The sequence below is a fragment of the Gekko japonicus genome, unplaced genomic scaffold (assembly GCF_001447785.1).
Source record: "Gekko japonicus isolate JY-2015 unplaced genomic scaffold, Gekko_japonicus_V1.1 scaffold3078, whole genome shotgun sequence".
Lineage (NCBI taxonomy): Eukaryota > Metazoa > Chordata > Lepidosauria > Squamata > Gekkonidae > Gekko > Gekko japonicus.
The window spans coordinates 128,481-151,533 of record NW_015173770.1 but is presented as its reverse complement, the minus strand read 5'-3'; the positions used below and the strand labels follow the sequence as shown (position 1 = coordinate 151,533).

General features: G+C 45.5%; 1 protein-coding gene across 1 annotated transcript in view; it reads right to left on the bottom strand.

Moving 5' to 3' along the window:
• The window catches only part of LOC107120756 (semaphorin-3C-like), a gene marked incomplete at its 3' end in the record, with an annotated part of 73,726 nt that overhangs the window by 34,023 nt on the left and 16,650 nt on the right, over positions 1-23,053 (bottom strand). The window contains exons 5-6 of the mRNA XM_015423525.1: positions 19,410-19,529; positions 8,231-8,321 (exon numbers count right to left, since the gene is read on the bottom strand). Of these exons, the coding sequence (XP_015279011.1) occupies positions 8,231-8,321; positions 19,410-19,529 (211 nt within the window). The remainder of the gene's footprint in view (positions 1-8,230; positions 8,322-19,409; positions 19,530-23,053) is intronic.

The window sequence follows — 23,053 nt, the reverse complement described above, 5'->3', positions numbered from 1 at the left end:
TGGACAGCGGGGAGCAATGTGGCTGCGCAGCGATCTGGAGCAAGGAGGTGAGTGTGATCGCGATTCTCCTGGTTAAAAAAACCCTGTATGGAGCAGGAGCAGTTTAACCCGCTCCCAGCATGCCATCTGACCACACCCTGAGTGTAGCTGACAGAAATAACAATTCCTCCCATTAAATAAAACATGGGGCAAAGCATAAGAGCCCTCTCCAGTATTCTTCTATTTCCTATCTTGGGTCCCGTTCACACGTGGCGATTTGGGCCAGTTGCGGGCCAGTTTGGGGGCGGATCAAAGCAGCGCGATCACACCACCACATCTGGGAAGCGTTCTGCTTCCGCACCCGAACTGGCCCAAACCCGGGAAGAACCGCCGCAAAATGAACCACCTACCTCGGTGGTTCAAGTGGACGCTGCGCTTCTTCCCGGGCGTCTGATCGCCGGCGCTCCCTTGCGCCGGCTCAACCCCGGCCCGGAGCCGAACTGCGCATGCTCCGACATGCGCAGTTCGGCCGGCCCCCGGTTAGGGCTGTGTTTTCTCCCCGGCGTTTGATCGCGCTGGGGAGAAACGGCGGCGCGGCCGGGGGATCCGTGAGATCCCGCCGCGCCGTGTCAACATTGGCGCGGCTTTTAAAAGCCGCGCCTTCTACCGCCTTTTCCCCTGCGTGTGGCAGGGGCCTTGGTTGTGCTAATATGTTCATGCAGATTAGAAGGTGGCCATCAGGTACGTGTGCTTTTCAAATCACATTTGTGTATTGGTCATTTAAGTTAACATGCAATTATGTTTGATTGCCATGGATTTCAATACAATTTGCATAACAGAGTTTGTTCCTAGTGCATTTGAAGAATGTGGGTTTCGGGGGTTTCAATGAATATTTTGTTGACTTGCAAAGAAATTTCCAGAGAACCTGAATGTTTCTAATGGCAATGAGTATGCTTAATGCAGAACACTACCATTTTTAAAAAATTCTAAGAAAACCAAGGGATTTTAAATAGAACACCTCTTTTTTAAAAAAAACCCTTCATGTGGCAAGCTTTGGAGGGAGGATGAATCAAGGATCCTCCTCCAACTGTTGATTTTGGAGGGAGTTGAAAACTCAGGACCACAGTACACTGAAATCACTGTCTCCGCTGTTTGTTTTTAACTGCTGTGAAGCAGGAAAACTGTACCCTTCTGTCAGTGGTTTCCGTCCTTTTGTTCAGGAATATCCCCAGTCAAGTTGGGAGAAATCTGGAGCGCAACAGCATCTCTTCCTTTGGCTAAGACTGCAAGCATGGTAAGCTGCTTGCTTTGTAACCATAGGATTAGACACCGAATCATGACCCACGGATTTACAGTCAAAGGTTCCCCTCAATGTATTGCAAAGTGCATAGTGCTCCACCTCTGCAGGAAAAGGCGGCAGCTGCCAGCACATTAAAGAGCACAGGATGGTGAAGCATCAAGGAGGCTGGATTTGTAGGCAGCTGTTTCCAGCTGGGTGGCTGGCAAGGCCCCCATGATAACATGCTGGCTGCGAGCAGGCAAAGGGCAAAAGAAAAACAACTGCAACAGCAACTGAGCACAGCTAATAAATTCAAGACAACACCCAATCTACGTTGTGATTCATTATTCCTTAGCCTCCCTTTCATTCCAAAGCAGATTCCTTTCATTTCTTGCTTGAGAAACGAGCAAAGGGCTACGTTTATGGTGCAAACTGTACTGTGCACATCTATTTTGGTAGACTCTGAAAGATCATGAGGCCTTTAATATACTGCTTTCTTGGGAAATTATGGGAAAAGATGGGTAAACTACAGAAATTGTGGGGGCGGGAGCCAGTCTAAAAATAATCCCCAAAATTTTCGCATATGAATTTCCCTTCCCACTTGGCTTATCTTGTTTCAGAAGTGGAACCAATGCATTAATAATTCTCCATCGTTCTCCACTCCCACCCAGCCCCTTAATTTTGTACATAGTGTAGTGAATATACAAATGGCCATAGCTTTCAGTTCTTGAGTTGATGTCCATGCGTGTTGTTGGAGTGAGTCACATGATAACTTGTATGCAGTAGCGAAACACTATGTACAAATGACTGTCATAGGATCACATCAAGACTGATAGGTCACGTTCCATCACTGTAGACCAGTAGTCTCCAACCTTTTTGAGGTTTTGGACACCTTTGTAATTGTTGAGAGGAAGTGACGAGCACAAGCACAACCCCAAAATTGCTTCCATAGGAAGCAGAGCCAAACCAAAAATGGCTGCCTCAGAAGGTGAAACCAAACATAATACCTACCTCCTCACATCTCTTGGGAAGAGGAATGGAACCACACTCTTACAATAGAAAACCTAGTTTTTTACCAGTCCACCTCATCCTCACGTAAATGAGGGAACACAATAACAAGGCCCGCCTTACAATGGCCCTACTCTTTTTCTGAAAAGCTTGGTGGGCACCAAGAGAAGTACTGGTGGGTGCCCTGGCAGCCACAGGCACCGCGTTGGGGAACTCTGGCAAGGAGAATACCAAATAAACTATAAAAACCAGTTAATCCTTCAGTTCTCAGTTAAAAAATTCTTGTCATTAAAGAGGAATTTGGATGGAATGGAAATTAAGGGAGAATGAAATTTCAGATTTATTTTTTTTAATCTACCATGCTTTCTCCAGTAGGGGACTTAAGGCGGTTCACAAACCAAAAGCATAAATTAAAATCAATAATCCCCTGTCACAAACAAAAATAAATGCCCAAGAAATTAGCATCAACACAACTTCAAATCCTGCCTAAAAGGATTCCCTTTACTTAGCCTCCTAAATTCCAGTAGAGGAGAGGACTGACTAACCTGCCCTGCAAGATTGTTCCTTAATATTGGTACTACTATGGAGAGCGCCTGTGTCTGGGCAGTGGTCAATCTTTCATAGCCAAGTGGGGGAATGTTCAGCAAATAAAGTGATGGTCAGAGTGTAGCAGCTTCAGGGGTCAATATAGGGAGGTTTAAGCACCAGCACCTTGAGCTGGACCCACAAACAACTGGAAAGACAGTACAGATGTTCCAGAACAGCTGTTCTATGATAAAATGTAACATAAATAAAAATATGAATTATTCAAAAGGGCTTTTCTATGCAGACAATAGAGTTGCATTGTACTAAAAGATAAATTATTAGGGACTGTGGTCTGTACTACTGTGTTTAGCTTGCTGAAACTAAGATCCTACTATGTAATTTTTGCATCATTTAATATGCTATATTAATACATATGTTTTGCTTCAGTGCTGTCTTTAGATTTCTGATCCTATTGTACTCTTTACTGAATGTCCAATTCTGTTGAGCGTATTGATTCATTCTATGAAATCCACCTTGTATCTAAGTGATAACGGTGGAATATAATGCAACTGAATAAACAAACAAACAAACAATGGGCTGGCTATAGTTTCTTCAGACCAGCTATGACAAGGTCTGATTATTTTGAATACCAAGCAAAATAGGATGTATGAACTAATTTGAATGTATTCAGTGTGAACTTAACTGGGTCTATGGATTTCCTACCACATCATAGCTGGAATGAGAGAAGCTGGAGATTCAAATGTTGGACCAGGGAACAAGATTTGTGTACTCCCCCCCCTTTTTAAAGGGGGGCAATTTCCTCCATCGCACGTTGTTATTTACTTCTGCAACCAGAGTATATTTTCTGTGCTCCCCATCCCTACTTCCATAGCTACAGCAGCTTCTAGCCCTCATTCGTGCCCTCCACGAACATACATCTTTGAGGGTTAGATATTCCAGGCTGGGGCACTTGACTGATAGAATTCCCACCTTAAAGGGAGTTAGGCAAGGCTGTATGCTAGCTCCTGCTCTATTTAATTTTTACCTCAATGATGTTGTTGGGTACCTAGATGATGCAGATCTTCATCCCCCCAAATTGGCTCAGCGCTCTATCACAATACTGTTATATGCTGATGACGCTGTTATTCTTTCTAGAACCCCAATTGGAATGAGAAGGGCAATTAAGAAGTTCGCTTGCTATTGCAATGAGCAGGAGCTGGATATAAATTATACAAAGACAAAGGTGATGGCCTTTGGCAAGAGACCCAAACTAAGGAAGTGGAGGGTAAATGGGCAGAACCTCGAACAGGTAGCTAGTTTTCGCTATCTGGGCATGATCATCCAAGCCTCTGGATCTAGGACTGCCCATAGCCAGGCAGCTGCTTGCTCGGGTGAAAAATCCTCTCATGGCATTCTTAAGTTTTTTAGCTCCCAAGGGGGCTATTTTGTACCACCAGCTTTAAAACTTTACAAGGCCAAAACACTTGCCCAGATGCTCTACGGAACGCTGCTTGGAGCGCCTCCATCTAGCTATGCTCCTTTGGAGCTAGTCCAATCGAAATTTTTGAGAGCAGTGCTCCAAGTTCCGAGATGCGTATCCAACGCAATGGTACGGCTAGAGACTGGCATGCTGAAGGTTGAAGCCATGATTGCCTTATACTCCATCTTCTATTGGCTGAAGATCAATTTGAACCCATGTGGACTAGTGCCCCTGATTCTGTCTGATGCCTTTGAATCTAATTGGCTGATTTCTGTTAAGCGGAAAATCTCGCTCTTGGGGTATTCTCCCTTAGCGCTTTTGGAGATGGGTAGGGACCGAGCTAAGTTAGAAATAAGACAGAGGATCAAGGATACCGAACGTCAATTAGATCTACAGGTGTCCCCAACATTTATAGCGCCAATTAGAATTAAATACATCGTTGCGCAGGCCCCATATCTTAACGTTTTGGAGTCACGTAAACTTAGGAGGGCATATACTCTGGCCAGATGCTCGGCCTTACCCTCTGCAGTTCTTGAGGGTAAATTTAAAAAAATACCCCGAACAGAGAGGCTATGCTTGTGTGCGTTGGGGGAGATTGAATCTCAGGAACATGTGTTCCTAAGATGCCCGGTATTTGAAGAGGCTCGTACTAAACTTATTAATCCCCTTCTGGCAGGCACTTCAGATCAGGACAAGGTGGAGAACTTGTTTCTTAACCTTGAACACACAGCGCTCTATCAGATTGCGAAATTTTGTTCCTTGGTGGTAGAAGCGCATCAGCATGATGGTTGGCACTCGGGTTAGGACTGTTGATTTTAACTCATACCGTTCCCTTTGGTAATATGTTTTATTCTTTTATACTATACTGTGTTTTATGGCAGCGCACTCTTAGTTCGGTTTTAACAAATGTAAAGTTTATATTGTTAGTACCTTTTACCTTGCTGAATTTTGGAAATTTTACTATTTGGCCATTGTAATTTATTTTTTCTGGTTTTATATTGCTGGCTAATCGCTGTTACAATAAAATTCAAATATATTCATTCTAGCGGTGGACCTGCAAGGCCGGCGGGAGTGCAAGGAAGCCCCGTGAAGGCCCTCCCTGGCCCCAGGCAGGCAGGGGTGGGGAGAGGCAGGGAGGAAGCAACTTACCCTCCCTCTTCTCCTGCCTCCTCCTGGCTGAATGAGGGCCAGAAGCGGGGCGGCCGGAAGCGGGGGGCAGGGCTTTGTCATGTGCCCCGCTTCCCTGTACCTCACCCGGGAGAACTGCGATCCCCCGCATTCCCCCCCCAAATGACCTCTGGTTATCTCCCTCTCTAGCTTTTCTAGCTCTCCCTCTCCTTTTCCTGGTTTTGCATAATGTTTTGAGAGTATCTGGAACTGTAGTCCTGGGGCAGTTGGCACCCTAATATTAGAGTGCTCCATTTCTCAATTTCCCTGCCTCTTTATCCAGTCTTTCTTTGGGTAGCCAACTCTGTGGACGGGGCAGGCTACCTCTCTGTCTTTCCTGGGGGGGGGGGCACAGCCAAGGCTATTTTCCCCTCTCAGTCTGCCCCTTTGCCTTTGCAGCAATAGTTTCAGCAGCCACTGACACACAGTCCAGGCTAGAGGAATTCTTGGACCCTAACACTTGACGTAGATGGGAGAAGAACCATAAGGACCACCACTGTCTGCATTTCAAGCCTCAGGAATCTGAACTTTAGGTACATCACTACATATGTAATTTTGCAGTTACATAGATACTGATTGGCAAGAATGTTCTACAACTGAGAAGAACCACCTCGCAACCTTAAAATGCACAGTGAACAACTGTAGCCACTTAAGTATTTTCCCACTTCGATACTGTAACCAGTGGTGTACCAAGGACAGGATGGGGGATGCACTCCACCCCAGATGCGGCTTGAGGAAGGCCTTTGAAGGGGGGCCCTTGAAGCCAGCATCATGCTGTGTCCAGCAGAAAATCTTTCCATTTATTTTTAAAATGCAGTTCTGGCTGCAGTCACTAGGGGTAAGGGGAAGTCCAAGCATAGCAAAACGCACTCTAGGAGCCGCTAGACTTCTCTTTCTCCAAGACCCAAGCGAACTTGTTTAACAGATCATACAACCAAGACAGCATGCTGATAGCTGCTTCAGTAATTGTCAGTCCGCAGGTAATTTTCTCCAATAGTTTAGCCTTTCTCTCTTCCTTTCCTTGCACCCAGCTCAGCCAGATTCTTGCAAAGCAGTAGATAGAATGTTGCAGTAACATAAAACAACCTTTCACTCTCTTACTTTCTCTCCCTCTTTTCCACACATTTTTCATTCATTTCTGTCTTCCTTCATCTAATTTTCATCAGTGGCTATTAGCCATAAGGTATAGATAGGAACTCTTGGTCTGAGACAAGTGATGCTCTGTATTCTTGGTGCTTTGGGGGGGGGCGCAACAGTGGGAGGGCTTCTAGTGTCCTGACCCCACTGGTGGACCTCCTGATGGCACCTGATATTTTGGGCCACTGTGTGACAGAGTGCTGGACTGGATGCCATTGGCCTGATCCAACACTGGCTTCTCCTGTGTTCTTATATCTATATATAAGATTGCACATCTTTCTGATTCCTGTTCAACAAAATTAAGTTTGGAGAGATGGGAATATCATGAACTGTACTCTGTTTCACCTTCTATTACAGCCAAAATACACCACCACCAATACTTAAAAGAGCATTTCCATCCCCAAATGTCTGCCAATGGCCATATTACCTTTTTTTACTTATGTGCTGAATTTACACAGATGTTAGAAACCTTCTGTTTAAAATCTTATAATGAACTTTCCTGAGAGAAACCCTTATAGAAGTTGCTGCCTTTCCCCCCATATTTACCTATAATCTACTCCATTCTCAAATTCTTCTCCCGCTTACTAGGGTTGCCAGCCCACAGGTCCAGGCAGGGGTTCCCCCACTTCTGGGAGTTTCAATCTGCCCCTGGCTAGCTGGCCAGTGGGGGAAGCCCCAGTCCCAAGCCTCACTCCCAAGAGTGACCACACACCCGGCCACCCCTCTCCCTGTCCTCCTGCCCGATTTAAAGGGTTTTCGCTGATCGGGGGGACTGCTTGACCAGCTTGAGGGCTCTTTAAAGGGTCTTTTTGTGAGTGGGGTGGGGAGTGCGGCAGGTGGAGCTGGGGGGAATGTAAAGGGCCCTCCAGTGGGCTACGTGGTCCCCGCTGATAAGGTGAAGCCCTTTAAATCAGGCAGGGGGAGAGGGAGAGGGGTGGCCAGGTGTGTGGTCACTCTTGGGGGTGGGGCTTGGGGGCATCCCCACCCACCCTGGAGGAACCCCCCCCCCCCCACCCTGGAGGGCCCCCCCCCCCCCAATCTTTCCACTGGAGCAATGAGGGGACCTGGCAACTCTACCGCTTACAGCACAATGCTATGTGCAATTGCTCCAGCTTAAATCCATTGAAATCAAAAGGCTCAGACTGGAGCAACTGCACAGGACTGCACTTGGGCCATATGTTCCTTTCTTTTCTGAGCACAGGCCTTGAGAACAGCACCCAACAATTATAGCAACTCAGTCAAATCCCTTTTTACTTCATTAACGTAAACAGAATATTTTAAAATAAAAATTTTAACTCTGGAGAAAAAAAACTTGCCTAAAAAAGTTGTTTAAAATCCTACCAAAGACAATTGAGGCCTACATTTTACCTGCCTCAACAGGACTTTGAAAAGATTTTTATCATGTTTTCTGAACTTTGCCATTTCTTTGACCTGAACTGAAGCCAAGAATAATGGCAGCCTGTTGGCCGGAAGGGCCCTGGAGTCCAATCCCCTTAACCAAGGCAGGATTCACTAGAACTAAAAAGTCACTGACAGATCATTTTTCCCCAGTTTTCTTCTCTTCCCTGCGGCTCAGTTTGTTTACAACACCCTATCATTTCACTCTCCACACCTACTGATTTAAGCATCTTGAAGCCCTGGTTGTTTTCACTTACTGATCATAACAGAGACGGTGTTCACGTTTGGGTTGAAAGAGCAACGTCCCTTCCCAGATTCACATTTGGAATCAATTTTGAAAACTTGCTCCTGGAACACACACAAAAATAACGCATGATCTGTAGAAATGCTTGACAGTTAATCTTAACACGATCGGTTTAAATGATGCCTTATTTCAAAAAAATGCTCAAACGTTTCAGGAAGTTTACCTTACTCTCTAAAACAGGAATGCTCACACATCATGTGCCTTAGCTTCCCCGTTAGGGTTGCCAACCTCCAGGTGAGGCCTAGAGATCTCCCAGAATTGTAACTGATCCACAGATGAAAGAAATCTGTTCTAGTGGAGAAAATGGCTGCTTTGGAGGGTGGACCCTACGGCACTGAGGTCTCTCCCCTCCTCAAACCCCACTGTCCTCAGGCTCCACCCCCCAAATCTCCAGGCATTTTCCAACCAGAAGGTGGCAAGCCTATTTCCAGTTCAGCTCCAGTTTTGTTTCTCTATTTATTGAGTTTTGCTTATCAAAGAACATAATACATCAATGAGAATAATAAAAACAATTCAAAAATATATCAATAGGAGTTAGAATTTTGGACTAGGTTAAGGGAGACCAGGGTACAACTCTTCACTCTGCCATGAAACTCACTGGCTGACCTTGGTCCAGTCACACACTCTAGCGCTGTTCACAAGTTAGTGAACGTGCATACAATCCATGTACAGTATACACTTGATTTTTTTAAATGCATGTGTTGGGTAATTCTCATGTTACACTCAATGAATGTACATAATGTACAGCATTTAACCAGGTAGAGGTCCTTGGTCTTACCTGTGAAGTGATTATATTGGCTCTTATTTAGATATATGTAGGCTCTGTAACGTGTGAACAGGGCTTCTCTTGCAGTCTTACCTACCTCACAGGAGTGTTGTGTGGATGAAATGGGAAGGACAGCCATGTATGAATCTCTGAGCTCCTTTAGAGGAAGAGTGGGATAAAAATGTACAAGATAGAAGAATATTTCAACAACCCCTCTTCCTGGCCCACTATTAGGGTTGTGAAACCCCTGGTGGAGGCAGAGGTCCCCTGCCACCAGGCCCTACTCCCAGCTTCCGCTCAGCTGGCTAGTGTAGGGGACTTACTGGGAGAAAGGAGAAGGCCTAGGCCTTGTGGATGGTGTTGCACAGGAAGTTACATCATCACACCAGGTGTGATGTCCAGGTGACACTCTGGTATAGGGCTGCCAAATGGGGGCGGGTAAACCCCTGCTTTGGAGGCCCGATTTCCGCTGCCACTGAATCGGGCCCCGGGGAGAACTCTATGGGAACTCGGGGGGAACTCTATGGTTTTCCCTCCGGCGATCAGGGCCACGCCCTCAACGTGACCAACGTTGCACGTCATTTCTGGTGATGTGTTGACGGCGCACGCGCGCAAAGCACACACACACACGGAGCCCAGGACAGCTCCCGGAGCCAGCGAGGCTCCCCCGCCGGTAAGTTCTTTACACTTGGCAACCCTACTCTGGTATTTGGGCAAAAGTTCTATGGTAGAAGCCATAGGGTTTGTGCCCAAATACCAGAGTGTTGCTCAGATGTCGCCGGTGTGATGATTTCACTTCCTGTGCAATGCCAGTAACAAGGCCTAAGCCTTCTCCTTTCTCCTCATAAGTCCCACCCATCACCTACCGGTGGACCTGGCAATCCTACCCACTACAAATTTAACCATCCAGTTCCTAGAGAGTAACTATAAACAGATCATTAATTTTGGTATCAGACACATGCACACACACACAAATAAAATTCTCTCTCTCTTTCTTTAGATGGTGGGTATCACCACAAAATGGCTGCCATGAGGGGCAGGATCAGAAAACAAAAGGAAAAAAATCTGCAAGAATGCATGTTAAAAAAAAGAAGAGTGGGAAAATGGACACCAAGCAAAGCAGCAGGATCCCAGTGGCTGCATTCCAGTTACCAGCTTGCTTTAGAAAATCAGCAGTACACCCAGATGCAAGAAGTATGTACTCACCCTGTCTTTCCGAGCTTGCTTTATTTAGTCATCTTTGTTCATGCTGGTTTCAACATGCATAACATTTTCTTATTAATTATTTGTTTATGCACATTGTGGCTGAGACTTTGGCTTCTTTCGGAAGAAGGGGAGGAGAAAGTTCCTCAGAGAAGTGGCGATCCACTGCCAGCCTTCCCTGGCATGCCAAGGAGTGACAGTGTGCCAACAGCTACACACCCCAATTTTGACACCAGCTGCTGTGCACAGTTGGGTGTCTAAGGCTGACAAGATGGGAAAGCAGGGGTAAAATGGACATGCTGTGTTCATTATTCTTATTTACAATAACCATAAAGACAGTACTGGCAATCAGACAGAACACTACCAGCTGTCAATCCTTCATGGTGTAAACCCTACTCTTGGAGGCAGGGAGCCTAGATCAGCTCTCAGGACTCAAGGCAAGCCAGGAGTCCTCCTTCCCACCCTCCTGGATGCAACCAACACAGAAAAGTACAGCTTCTGGGTTGCACTGAGCTGTGAGGCAGTGTGGTGCAGCGGTCAGCATGTCAGATAGACTAGGACTGAAAAGATGAGAGTTCAAATGCCCTGTACTGTGAAGCTTCTAAGTGACCTTGGGTGAGCCAGATTCTCTCAGCCTAACCCACCTCACAGGGTTATTGTTTGGACAGAATGGGGGAGGAAGGGAAATGTTCACCACCATAAGCTCCTTGTACTGAACAGACAGTGTGGAGTCCTTTTTATACTTTATACACTATTAAAAGCCCTGGCAAATACGTTGGCCTTGCATCACCTCCTGAAAGTTTCTGAAAGTGACACCCCTCCACCACCTCAGAAGCCCATTCTGGAAGGTGGAAGCTATTGTGAAAAAGGCATGCTTGATCCCAGGGGGGCCTTTCTCAGTGGGGAACACAAAGTAGGTAGTAGCCTGAGTCCTGTAGTTGGCACACAGGGACATAAGGGAGAATACAGTCCTTTACATACACGGGTCTTGGGCCATGAAGAACTTTTAAGGTCACAACCAGTACCCTGAATAGAACAGCCAGCAAATGTAGATGTTTCAGAATAGATGATATGTTTCCATCAGGTAGCCCCTAATAATAATTGGGCTGTTGCACACTGAACAAGCTGCAGTTTCCAGGTTGTCTTCCAGGGCAGACCAACTTAAAAGCACATTACAGTAATCCAGCTGTGAGAGTATAAAAGTGTGGGTCATTGATATTGCTAGATCTACCTTCGACATAGTTGACCACTCCATTCTTATTCTGAAGACTGAAAGAATAAACACGGAGGGGTTGACTATGTCAAAGACTGCTGGGAGATCTAACAATATCAACAGGGACCAGGGCTATTTTTGGGCAGGAACGCACAGGAATGGAGTTCTGGCTGGCTTCCAAGTTGGCCACGCCTAGCAGGAACTCATTAGCATAATAGGCCACACCCAACAGCAGAAACCCATTAGGATTGGCTACATTTGGGGTGTGTGGCCTAACATGCAAAGGAGTTCCTGCTACAAAAAAACCCTGGGTTTTGACAACAAACAAGGTAAGCAGAATAAGAAGCAAAAGGTGGGTGTGGCTGGATGACATGGGGGTGTGGCCTAATATGCCAATGAGCTGTGCTGTCATGGGTGTGGCCTAATATGCCAATGGGTTTTTTCTAATGGGTGTGGCCTATTATGCTAATGAGTTCCTGCTGGGCTTTATCTACAAAAAGAGCCCTGGCCGGATGACTATCCTCTTCAGCATCTCACGTCTGATTCCATGTGAAAAGTTAGAGCTTCGGGCATATGAGGGACACACCAAAGGAAAAGTCAATGTAACCGCTTTACTGTCAAGTAAACACAACATCCTCCCAGCTTCCTCCATGTCCTCTAACTCTTACACCTGTGCTCCTCCCCTCTAGCCAGCAGAGAGCTTGTTGAAATTCCCATCTTCCTTATTAGTCTAAACGAATTAGTCTAAAATTCCCATGCTCCTTATTAGGACATGTCTCTGATTTACAATCACTGCAGAAAGTAGGGAGCTGCAGGCAGTAAGAGTTAAGAGGGCACTGAGGGTAGCTAAAAGAATGCTGTGTTTGCTTGGCAATAATCTACTACAGGCACTTTTCCTTTGGCATGTCCCTCATATGACCAAACTTCTTAGGATACTTACAAGCTGCACTTAAAGCGATATTTTCCCCTACTGCTTTTCCTGAGGTATACTGCCTCTGAACATGGAGGTTTCATGCAGGTATATTGACTGTGATGTACTGATTAATCTTTACTTGAATTTGTCTGATCCTTTCAAATCACTATCTAAACTAGCTGTGACAGCCACATCTTGTGGCAGTGTATTTTACAGCAATTCATTGCTCATAACTTGTCACAACGACAAATATTACAGCCTAGCCCACAAGGTCCAGCTCCTAGTATTGTTTGGCGCTGTCAAATTGGGTAGCACCTTGAGGACTCCATTCCCTGGTTTAGTGAAAAACAGTGGAAATTATTTAGGGTAACAATGATTCTTTTCATTCCTCCCCAACCCTGAACTTTTGTCTATGAAAAATGTTGGTAAATTAGATAGAAAGATTAGAAAAGTCACTGTTTGCAGATAAGCCCTGTAATGAACAGGCTTACTTGCAGACTGCTAAAAATAAATTCACTCTGCTAATTAGGCATAGATGCATAGATGCAATAAGTACTGTGGGGGGGGGGGACTTGCACCAAATCTGTACACTTGAAGCAGCTTTGCTATTGTTGGCTTGGATGGAAACATAATGAAAGTGCAAAGCCTCCAGTCAAGTGTCTAACAGACTCCAGATGTCTCAAGCAGCAGTTTATTTAATCAATTGATCATAGGCATGTGGCTAAAAGGACAGGCTCATCGAGAACAGTTCCAGTATGCCAAAGATTCATATCTGTATCTTTTTCAGTTTAACACCAGCATCTTTTTGCCTCATTTTGAAGCCTTGCATTTCACTGAAAATTGATGTCATGCTTAGTTCAAATATACCAAGAAATCCAACATCTCTGGTGACGTTACATACGGGTTCATTAAAGAATATTTTGAGGGAGAATGAGTCAAGCTCTCTTGTGTAGCTGTAGGAACAAGATGTGCTGGGCTACAGTGAGCGAGGGTGGGGAGGGGAGAGAACCGGAAGGGAACTGTGTTGATTCTCCCACCATTCCTGCCCTGAACACTGGCAGCAACAGCCAGGCCAGACAATCGAAGCATGATATCCCAGGACAGATATTGTGGGCCCATTCGCATCAGCATCATGGATGGGTTCCACCCGCCCTGGTGTACTCCAAGGCTATCTGAACCTATGGCAAAATCATTTGGCTATCTGAACCTATGGCAAAATCAGGGCTATTTTTGGGCAGGAACGCACAGGAACGGAGTTCCGGCTGGCTTCAGAGTTGGCCATACACACTACAGCCAAAACCTCTGAGTGAGTGGTGGCTACAGAGGGAAGGCCGGGAGAGCGACACACACACCCTGGTGACTCCGAGGCAGGCGGGCCTGGAAGGATCGGGGAGGCATTTAAATGCCTCCCCGTGCCTTCCCCAGCCTGTCGAAGGGCCAGCTTGCCTGGGCTTCCCACAGCCACGGGGTACCCAGGCAAGCCAAGGGCAGCCATGGGGTGTTGCCTAATATGCTAATGAGTTCCTGTTGTTGGGTGTGGCCTGTTATGCTAATGAGTTCCTGCTGGGCTTTTTCTACAAAAAAAGCCCTGGGCAAAATCATCACATCACCAAATTTGACTGGCTACATGGCACCATAATGTCGTCACTTTGTCATTTGACCCAGAACAGCTGGGATCATCTGGTGAAGAAGGGTTTCAGGAAGGGTTTTTTTTGGGGGGGTTATATCTTATTGATTTTAAATAATTGTTCTCTTTGCTCTTCCTCCAAGGGGATCACGGAGGCCCCATAGGGTTAATAATCTCCTCCTCCATTTAGCCTCAGAAATAGGGTTGCCAGATCCATCTTCGTCCCCAGAGGGGCATCCCCAATGTGATGACATCACATTGGGGATGTCCCAGCTCCAAGCCCCGCCCCTGTGGGGCCCTTTTGCCCCAGCTGCCTGCACTTAAAGGGTTCCCTTTAAGTGCAGGTAGCTGGAGGGCCCCGTGTGCCCGATCTCCAAGTGGAGATCGGGTGCACGGGACCCTTTCGTCCTGGCTGCCTGCACTTAAAGGGAACCCTTTACGTGCAGGCAGCCAGAGGACCCCGTGCGCCCAATCTCCAAGCGGCAATGCCACTCAGAGATTGGGCGCAGGGCCAGCAGCTGCCCCCCCTCTCCTCTCTCTCAAGAGAGAAGGGAGAGGGGTGGCTGCAGGTGTTGGGGCTTGGGGGCGGGGCTTCCCCTGCCAATCTGGGGGGGTCTGGCAACTCTACTCAGAAAACAACCCTGTGAAGAGGGTCAGGCTAAGAGAGACTGATTGTAACATATCACTCTTTTCAGCAAAGTTTGAATCCTTCCTCCAATTTAGGACATCTTCTTCTGACAGAACCCCCCCCCCCCACTCAATTTGGAGGAAGGCTTCAAACTTAGCTGAGCAGAGTGGCAGCCTACAGAGCATAGGGACACCTTCATGGCAAGGGGGTACTTGAACCTGGGATCCCTCTGTTGTAGCTAAGCACTTTAATCACTACAACACAATAGAGAAAGGCAATGGGGACAAGTCAATATAGATCCTGGCTGTGAAGCGGTGCAAAAAATGAATTGCTGTAGGAACGTTTCAGAGAGTTTTAATCTCCTCAAGACACAGGTTTTTCCCCTGCACTAGTAATAATGCACAATTAGAAAAAGTTAAAAGTAGGCTTGATCTCTTGTGGCCAGTGAGATTCCGAAACACGTTGGCAGAGTTCAGGAAATAATCTAATCCACACTTTGGAGTTTGCTTTCAATGAATCTTCTGCAACAGGATTTTGCAAAAAGACAAGAATTGACTGTAGGCCATTAATGTAACAAAGAGGCCTTCAGAGCACAAGCACCAACACATACTAGCACACAGCAGAGAAACAACAAAAGGTAGGTTGAACTGCAAGAGAAAAACATTCACTAAACCCTAAACACTCGAGAAATGCTCCATAGCTCCCTCTAGGGCACAAGAGGACTAAACTACTCTTTCAGCATTAAAGTAACTATACTCTTAGCACGCTGTCGCTTCTCCAACAAAAGGCAGGTCTCCTGGTCAGGGCTGCTGAGGAAGATAGGAACAGGGAGATAAAATTGGGGAGAGCCGTAGTCAACCAGGGTGAGGGGGTCCACATGGGAACGGTTCTACATGGTGTTCTACTGTGATAATTGTCAATTGTATTTAAAAGTTTTAAGGTTGTAAATTGCCCAGCCCCTGCTCTCAGGGTGGGCAATTCATAAATCCAATAAAATAAATAAATAAATAATGTTTGGGTTGAGTCTGGGTGGTATGAGGAGGCTCGGACAGAATTTTTAGCTGGAGGGCTGCCATATCTCTGAGGTTTGGTTTTCACACTTGCCCATGGTATAGGGCAACCCTGAAACCTTTCGAATCTCCTTTGCATTCCAGTGAGAACCAGGGCTTTTTTTCTGGGGGAACACACTGGAACAGAGCTCCGGAACCTCTTTGACAAAATTCTTTTTAAAATGTTTAAAAGTTCGTGAGTTTTCAATATACGGATTGAAAACTTCATTTTCCTCTTGAGAGTTCCGGCACCTCTTTTTTTTTTTTTTAAGCCCTGGAGAAAACATTTATGTGAGTAACGACTAGGTCTCTCAACCCTAAACACACCATTGCACAAAAGTTCACATTTCATAAAGTCTGGGGAATGCATTCTTGAAAGACTTTTAGTATGTTCCATGTTCAGCCAGTACAGTGAAGCAGAATGCAGGCAAACAAATGCAAGTAATGAGCCTAATCATCTGGAATGTAGAAGGGAGGCTTCACCTGCCACTGAACTTCAACTGTGTTCTGTGAACTGGGAGTGCAAAAAGATAACTTTTGGTTCAGTCTCAGCACACGTAGTCCTGATTTAGAACAAAGTATGAACAAGCTCCTGGAAGAAGTTGAGAAGGAACTTTATTTACAGCCCAACACAGTCTACCCTTCTGCAGAAATGCAATGGGAGGGGTGGGGTGTCCTCCTCCTTAGCTTTTTAATTCTATAAAAAAATACAATCAAAGCAGCATAAAATGAATTATCAGCCAAACTGGATTTCAGTGGTAAAATCAGGAGAAACAACTTGCTAGCAGATTGAGTTGAGAGGGAGGGGTTGGAGATCAACTCTACTTCGACAGCAAATCCTAACAGCATTGAGAGCTAAACACAGGGCTGTATCATAAGAAACAAAGTTCTTTCAGCCGGCACACACTGAGAAGTGACTGCTTTGGTCCCAAGAAAAACCCAGAAATAAAAGTCATGTAATGCGGTCAGGTAATACCTTGTTTTAGGATAAGCCGTACATCATAAAATAGTGTGCATTCATTTGAATGTATTTATTTCAGTACTTTTACCCTGCTTTTCTTTCACAATGAATGGAAGCCAAAAAAGGTGTGGGAGGAGATATTTCAGGTCAGGGCCTTAGCCAGTGGTGGGGCACACGAGTTGGAATCCCCTTTTGTATTTGCAGCGCTCCACCCCAATTCCCCACCCGAGTCCCCCACTTCACCCCAACTGTTTAAGCCGTGCTAGCCCAAAGCGATTTTGCTGACCCTCCTTCCTTCCTGTGGCTCTTCCTGATTTTTGGTGGGCAGAAGTGGGTGCACGGGAGGGGGGGCAGAAGGAGGATTAGCAAAATCACTTCGGGTTGTCCCCTGCACTGACCCTCCAGATAAGCGGCTAAAGGCAGCCTGGTGGTGAGCGCTTGGTGCCATTATTGGGGGGAAGGGGAGCAAGGCTTGCTGGGTCTTCCACATGGCCCCTTCTTGGGAGAGAGGTTTTAACAACAGGAGAAGTATTGGAATATTTGTCAGATGAATTGTTGATTGGTGCCTCGGCTGTTATCCTTTTGCATATATATTTTTGAAAAGGGTGGGATTCCCTTCAGTATTTTTATCTGGAGAGGATTGGATTCCCTCCAACATTCTTATTATATCTGAGGAAGACTCCTGAAATGATGGCATGATCCGGATACATCATCATAGAGGATAATTTTGACAATCTACATAATTGATTTTGACGTTCAAAACTATCTGAAAGAGACTTGAGTGATATAAAAACCTGTATTAGCCATCATGTAGAATATTTTTGCTTCTTGTGATTTCCAGTCTATCTGTCAATTTCAGTATCACATTGAGAAAACAGCCTTTAATGTTACCAATGTTTGTAATTGAGGATTATAAGTGACATGTTTTTAAAGAAAAAATATAGTTGTTCTTGATTGTTTTTAGTTCATCATCATAATTACAGCAGATTATCTCAGTGTTTAGGACCTTCTCGGGACAAGACATGGCCACAGAACCCTGCTGCCCCAGTCCTTCCTGCCTGCATTTGTACCCAACTGGTTCTGGGCTACCCTCGCTGCTGTGACACTTTCGTGCCCCCCCCCCCCCCCCGGGCAGGGATCATTGAGCCGAGCAGCTGGGCAAAGGAAGTCAGACAAGGTTGCGGGGTCTAAAGAGGGGCTGCTCGAGGGGTCAACCGAGGGGCTCCATCTGGAGGTAGGAGGGCCTGAAGATAGCAATAAGGCTCAGGGAAGCCACCAGGGGCCATGTAGGGAGTGCGGCCACTGGGCAGGGGCTGGAGCCAGCTGGGACCACCACCAGGGAGCCAAGCCATCCACCCATCCACTCACTGTTTAATTTAATTAGTTGTGCCCCTAGTGCCCCCCCCAAATATCCCTGGCTATGGTGCTGTTTCAGGTAGGGTTGTCAGGCTGTTCCTGGCAACTGGCAGGAGCTTCAGATGCAGAGACATGGCCGGGGGGCGGGGGGTAGGCAGCACCATCTGTGCCATGATGTAACTTCTGGGGGAAACCTAGAGGTGACATCAGTTAGCTCTACCATAGAGTTTCCGGCAATTCCTAAAGCTATCCAATGTCTTTTCCTAGTTTTTCCCAGAAGTGGCATCACATTGCAGACAGTGCTCACACACACACACACCGCTGCTGCTCAGAACAACAGCAGACAACAAGGGCTGCTGGTAGGAGGCCTCCTAACATGGGGGAAGCCTGGCAGCCCCAGTTTTCAGCCCATAATATGAATGTGATTTATCTGCATTTTGGTGAAGGAAATAGTGCAGAACTGTTTGAAGAGCTGCACTTAAGAGTACTTTCCAGGGAGTAAGCCCACTTAAATGTATTTTAGTAGGATTCTGAGTAGACCGGCTTAGGGCTGCTGGCTTGGTGTTGGATGCAGCAGATATCAAGCTGCATCTTAGCTTTCTGGACAACCTCCACTGAATAACTGGCAGTGTAATTTGTCTAAAAACAACAACAACAACAACAACACTACTTTAGACATGCCCATTAGATTGAATTAAAAAGCACTCTACCACCAGCTTGGCTGACGGGGGGGGGGGGGGAATCCTGTCCCTTTAGTAGAGGTTTAATGGGATGTTACTTCCCTCCATACCAGGAAGAGCTTCAGCTGCCTATTTTCACACATTAACCTCTATTCAAGGGACAGGACGTTTTCCTCCAGGCTGTAGGTGACCCTGCCCTGCCCCAAATGATAAGCGCTAGAGGCACTAAAGCACTTGTTCAGATGGTATTAAGAGGTAGGAAGGGCCTCTATTTGAGAAGCTCAAAGCCTAGAATTCATTTATTTATATCATTTATATCCTGCCTTTCTCCCTAGTGGGGTCCCAAAGCAACTTGGCAGTACTTTGTCTCTTGGTAAAGTTCAAGAGGACAAGGGAAATTACTTGTCTACCTATCCACCAATACATTTTAATCCACACTTTCTCAATGAGGATTTATAAACCTGTAAAGTAGATTAGGCAGAGAGAGAGAGAGAGAGAATGAAAGAGAGAGAGAGAGAGGCAGGCTGGCCGGCCTAAGGTCATTCAATGAGCTTCATGGCTGAATGAGGAATTGAACCAGAGCCTCCTTGTTCCTAGTCTAACCACTACAGCATACAGTCTGTGTGTGAGAATACAGTTGGGGTACCTGCATGAAATCATTCTGATGTGTGTCATAAACACGTTTCTGAAAAGTAATAGAGCAAAAAGAACTGACTATACCAAATAAAACACTTACCTCAGACCTTCGCCCTCTGTTGAGATAGGCACACACAGGGCTGAATGCTCCACTCCCACAAACATATAGGTGAGTGCGGTTGAAGGTCTGGATCACACGCACAAAATTACCACAGCCATGCTACAGAAAGAGAGAACAAATAAAAAGTTGATGGATCTACACACAAAGATAACATGATAGTGTTTGGTGGTGTTTGTTTCAATTTCAACACTGACTAAAATATGTTTTCTTTTAGCCTACTGTATTTATTGGAATAACCACAGTATGATCAGGAGTGTTCTTGACATTTTCCCATATATTTCAGAGCATACACTAAACTGCTGTGCTGCAGAAACAAAAATAACTTTTGGTGTAATGTGCAAAGTGTAAATTGGCAAGCTCCCCCAAGGTGAAACATATGGCCTTCACAACCACTCTGGAAGTCACTTACTGCACATGGATTTCTGTAATTCTCCCTTCACAAAAGTGCAGGATGAGGAAGCAAGTTCCAATCATGTCTCCTGTCTCACCTGCCCTCCTCTTTGTGCAGGCACAGGGAAGAGGTGATGTATCTATTGTGTCATACTTGCCAAAAAGTCTGGCTACCATAGTTGTATCTGGCCACTGATTGCTTCCACATAAGGCTCTTATCCTGTGGTAGGGAAGCCAAGACAGTCAGTGAGACTTGGTCATTATAACATTCCCTTCTGAAAATCCTTTTTAAAAACTTCTCCCCTTCTGCTCCTTGGCTTTGTTGTTAAATCATGGGTGGAGGCTGCAAACACAATGTTTGAAGACCCATCTAACTTGTCTAGACAGCTTCCCTCAACAGTATCGAAAGCCTGAGATGTTTACAGGAGAACCCTTGGGGGACCTGAAACATTTCCCCATGGTGAAAGCAAGATTTTTAAAGCCACACTCCCAGATAAATGTAAACATGTGCTTCTCTGTGAGCTTCCCTCCTTCCTGCTTACCATCCCCCCCCCCTCTGTTCTTCTCTCCCAACCAACCACTGATCACTTCCTTCTGATGCACTTTATACACAGATGTTTCCCTTCCAGATGAGATGTTAGGGAGAAAATATATATACATCCACAAAGGTTGGTGGGGTTGGTGTGGAGATATAGCATTGATAATTGCTCACCATTTACTTTACATTCAGATGTTCTGTTCTCACCCATTATATTGTGGCACCTTTCTTCCTGCACACTGGGATCTTACAACTCAAACACTCATCCACAAAAACCTATGTCCGCTTTCTGGCAAATGGATCTGAATCATTATGCACGACATACCCATTAGTATATGCAGTATGCTAAACTGTACATCACGTTCCCCATTTACAAATACAGAATAAAGTAAAATATAGATCCGGATCCTTCATTGTACAATGTTGTTGGCAAAATTAAAACATTTTCTTTTTCTTTTGTGGATCCCACAAATACCAGATAGCAAAGCTATTGTATGCATCTGTTAAGTGCTGCCAAGTCAGTTTCAACTTGTGGTGACCTTATGAATCAATGACCTCCAAAACGTCCTGATGCTCACAGCCTTGCTCAGGTCTTGCAAGCTAAAGGCTGTAGCTTCCTTGACTGAGTCCATCCATCTCATGTTGGGTCTTCCACTTTTCCTGCTGCCTTCAACTTTTCCTAGCATTATCATCTTTTCCAGTGACTCTTGCCTTCTCATCATGTGTACGAGAGCCTCAGTTGAGTCATTTTAGCTTCTTTTTGTAAGGAAAAAAGCTTCTATCCAACACCACATTTCAAATGAATCAACTTTCTTCCTGACAGCTTTCCAACTTTCAGGGTGATTTCCCACAAGCGCTGCTCCGCGCTCACTCCTCCCTTTTGCCCCAATGATACGTGTCAATTTCACACAAGCTGCTGCGCAGCCGCATTTTGCCCCGCAGCTTCGTGCGATTTTCCCCGCGTCTACTAAATCCTCAAAAAACAGGATTGAGTAGACGCGGGGAAAATCGCACGAAGCTGCGGGGCAAAATGCAGTCGCACAGCAGCTTGTGTGAAATTGACACGTACCATCGGGCCAAAGAGAAGAGTGAGCGCGGAGCAGTGCTTGTGGGAAATCACCCTTACACTCATACATAGTAATGGGGAATACTATAGTATGAATCTTGGTCACTAGCAACACATCTTTACTCTGCAGGATCTTTTCTAACTCCATGGCGCTTGAAAAGATCCTTAAGTGTGAATCTTTTACTGCACTCATTATAGGAAATAAAGTTGTCTCCTGGAGTTTGTATATAATACCCAGATCATACTAAGTATAAAGTATTGTTAAGAACTGAATGCTTATTTGTACAGGCAATATGCTTCCCTTTTTAACACATTCCCCATTTTCAATCAGACAGCATTAAAATCTTGTGAAATCCCTGTGATACATTGCAAGCATATTAGTATCTGAATAGGTTTCATTGTATAACTTCCATCACTGTGAGATTCTACAGAAAATTAGCTAGGAAAAGTTTTGTTTCTTTTAGGATAGCTTTATGAATGAATCATTTGACATTTACTGTACTATTGTGCTTCCTTTCAGCAAGCTGAAAAAAAGTTACACAACTTAATTTTCAGGCTGCCTCAGGGCCAAGTAGACATTACACTGTGAGATCTGTGAAGGAATCTTCTGAATGTTTTTAAACTAGCTGCCTCTGCACAATGTCCCAATTCAGATTAGGAGCACAGAACAATGGAGTGACCCTTCCCACCTTCATATAATCATATAATCAAAACAGGTTGGACAGCTCTCGGGGGAGGGGAGTTAAGCGCCTTCTCACCCCATGCCATAGTCCCAATAAAAGCTCTATGATACATTGATCTTGAGCGAACTATGAACTGAACTGAACCGCATTCTCCCGGTTCATGCCCATCCCTACTCATAACTGCCAAAGAGTGAGAGTTTAGTCTGGCCAGAATGAACACCCTTAACAGACTTTGGGAAGACAACAGATGTATGAAAGAAGAGATTTTGGAAGTGGAACACCAAAAAATTGGGATGAACAGGTTGGTGTGGTGTGCTCTAAAAGAAGAACTTTGGTGATCGATTGATTTTACATGATTTCTCACAAAAGCAAATGCTGTATAAAAGCTCATGGCCCGGATAGTATTCAGGTTAACATCGAAAGCCAACAGTTTCTCAGAAACACTCAGTTTCGAAAGCCAACAGTTTCTCAGAAACACATTGACCTATAAGAGTCTTCTTTCAGGAGTATCAGGTAGCCCTTATTACTCAAGTATGACTTGATGAACAGTCTAAACACCTGTAACCAAGCCCTTGCCTCAAGCGAAGGTTGGCTCAGTTCTGAATGCAGAGCCCTGCAGCGAGGAATACAAAGGTACAAATACCCAGGGGACTCAAAAAAACACGAAGAGGGACGGGGCTCATTGGGAGTGTCCCAACAGAGCACCCGCGATGCTGCGCCGTTGCCCCAGAAATCCCAAAGGGTACAAACTTTGAGAATTTCATCCCAGGGGGATGTAGGGTTGGCAGGTCTTATTTTCTCCCCGGCAAGGGGATTGGGGGGGCATGTCGGGAGGGGGAGGGGCTGTCCCTATTGTAACAACATCACACAGAGTGACATCATCGTGTCAGGGACGCAGCACCATGTGTGCATGCTCCTCCTGCTTTCACCAACCTTTTGAAGGGAA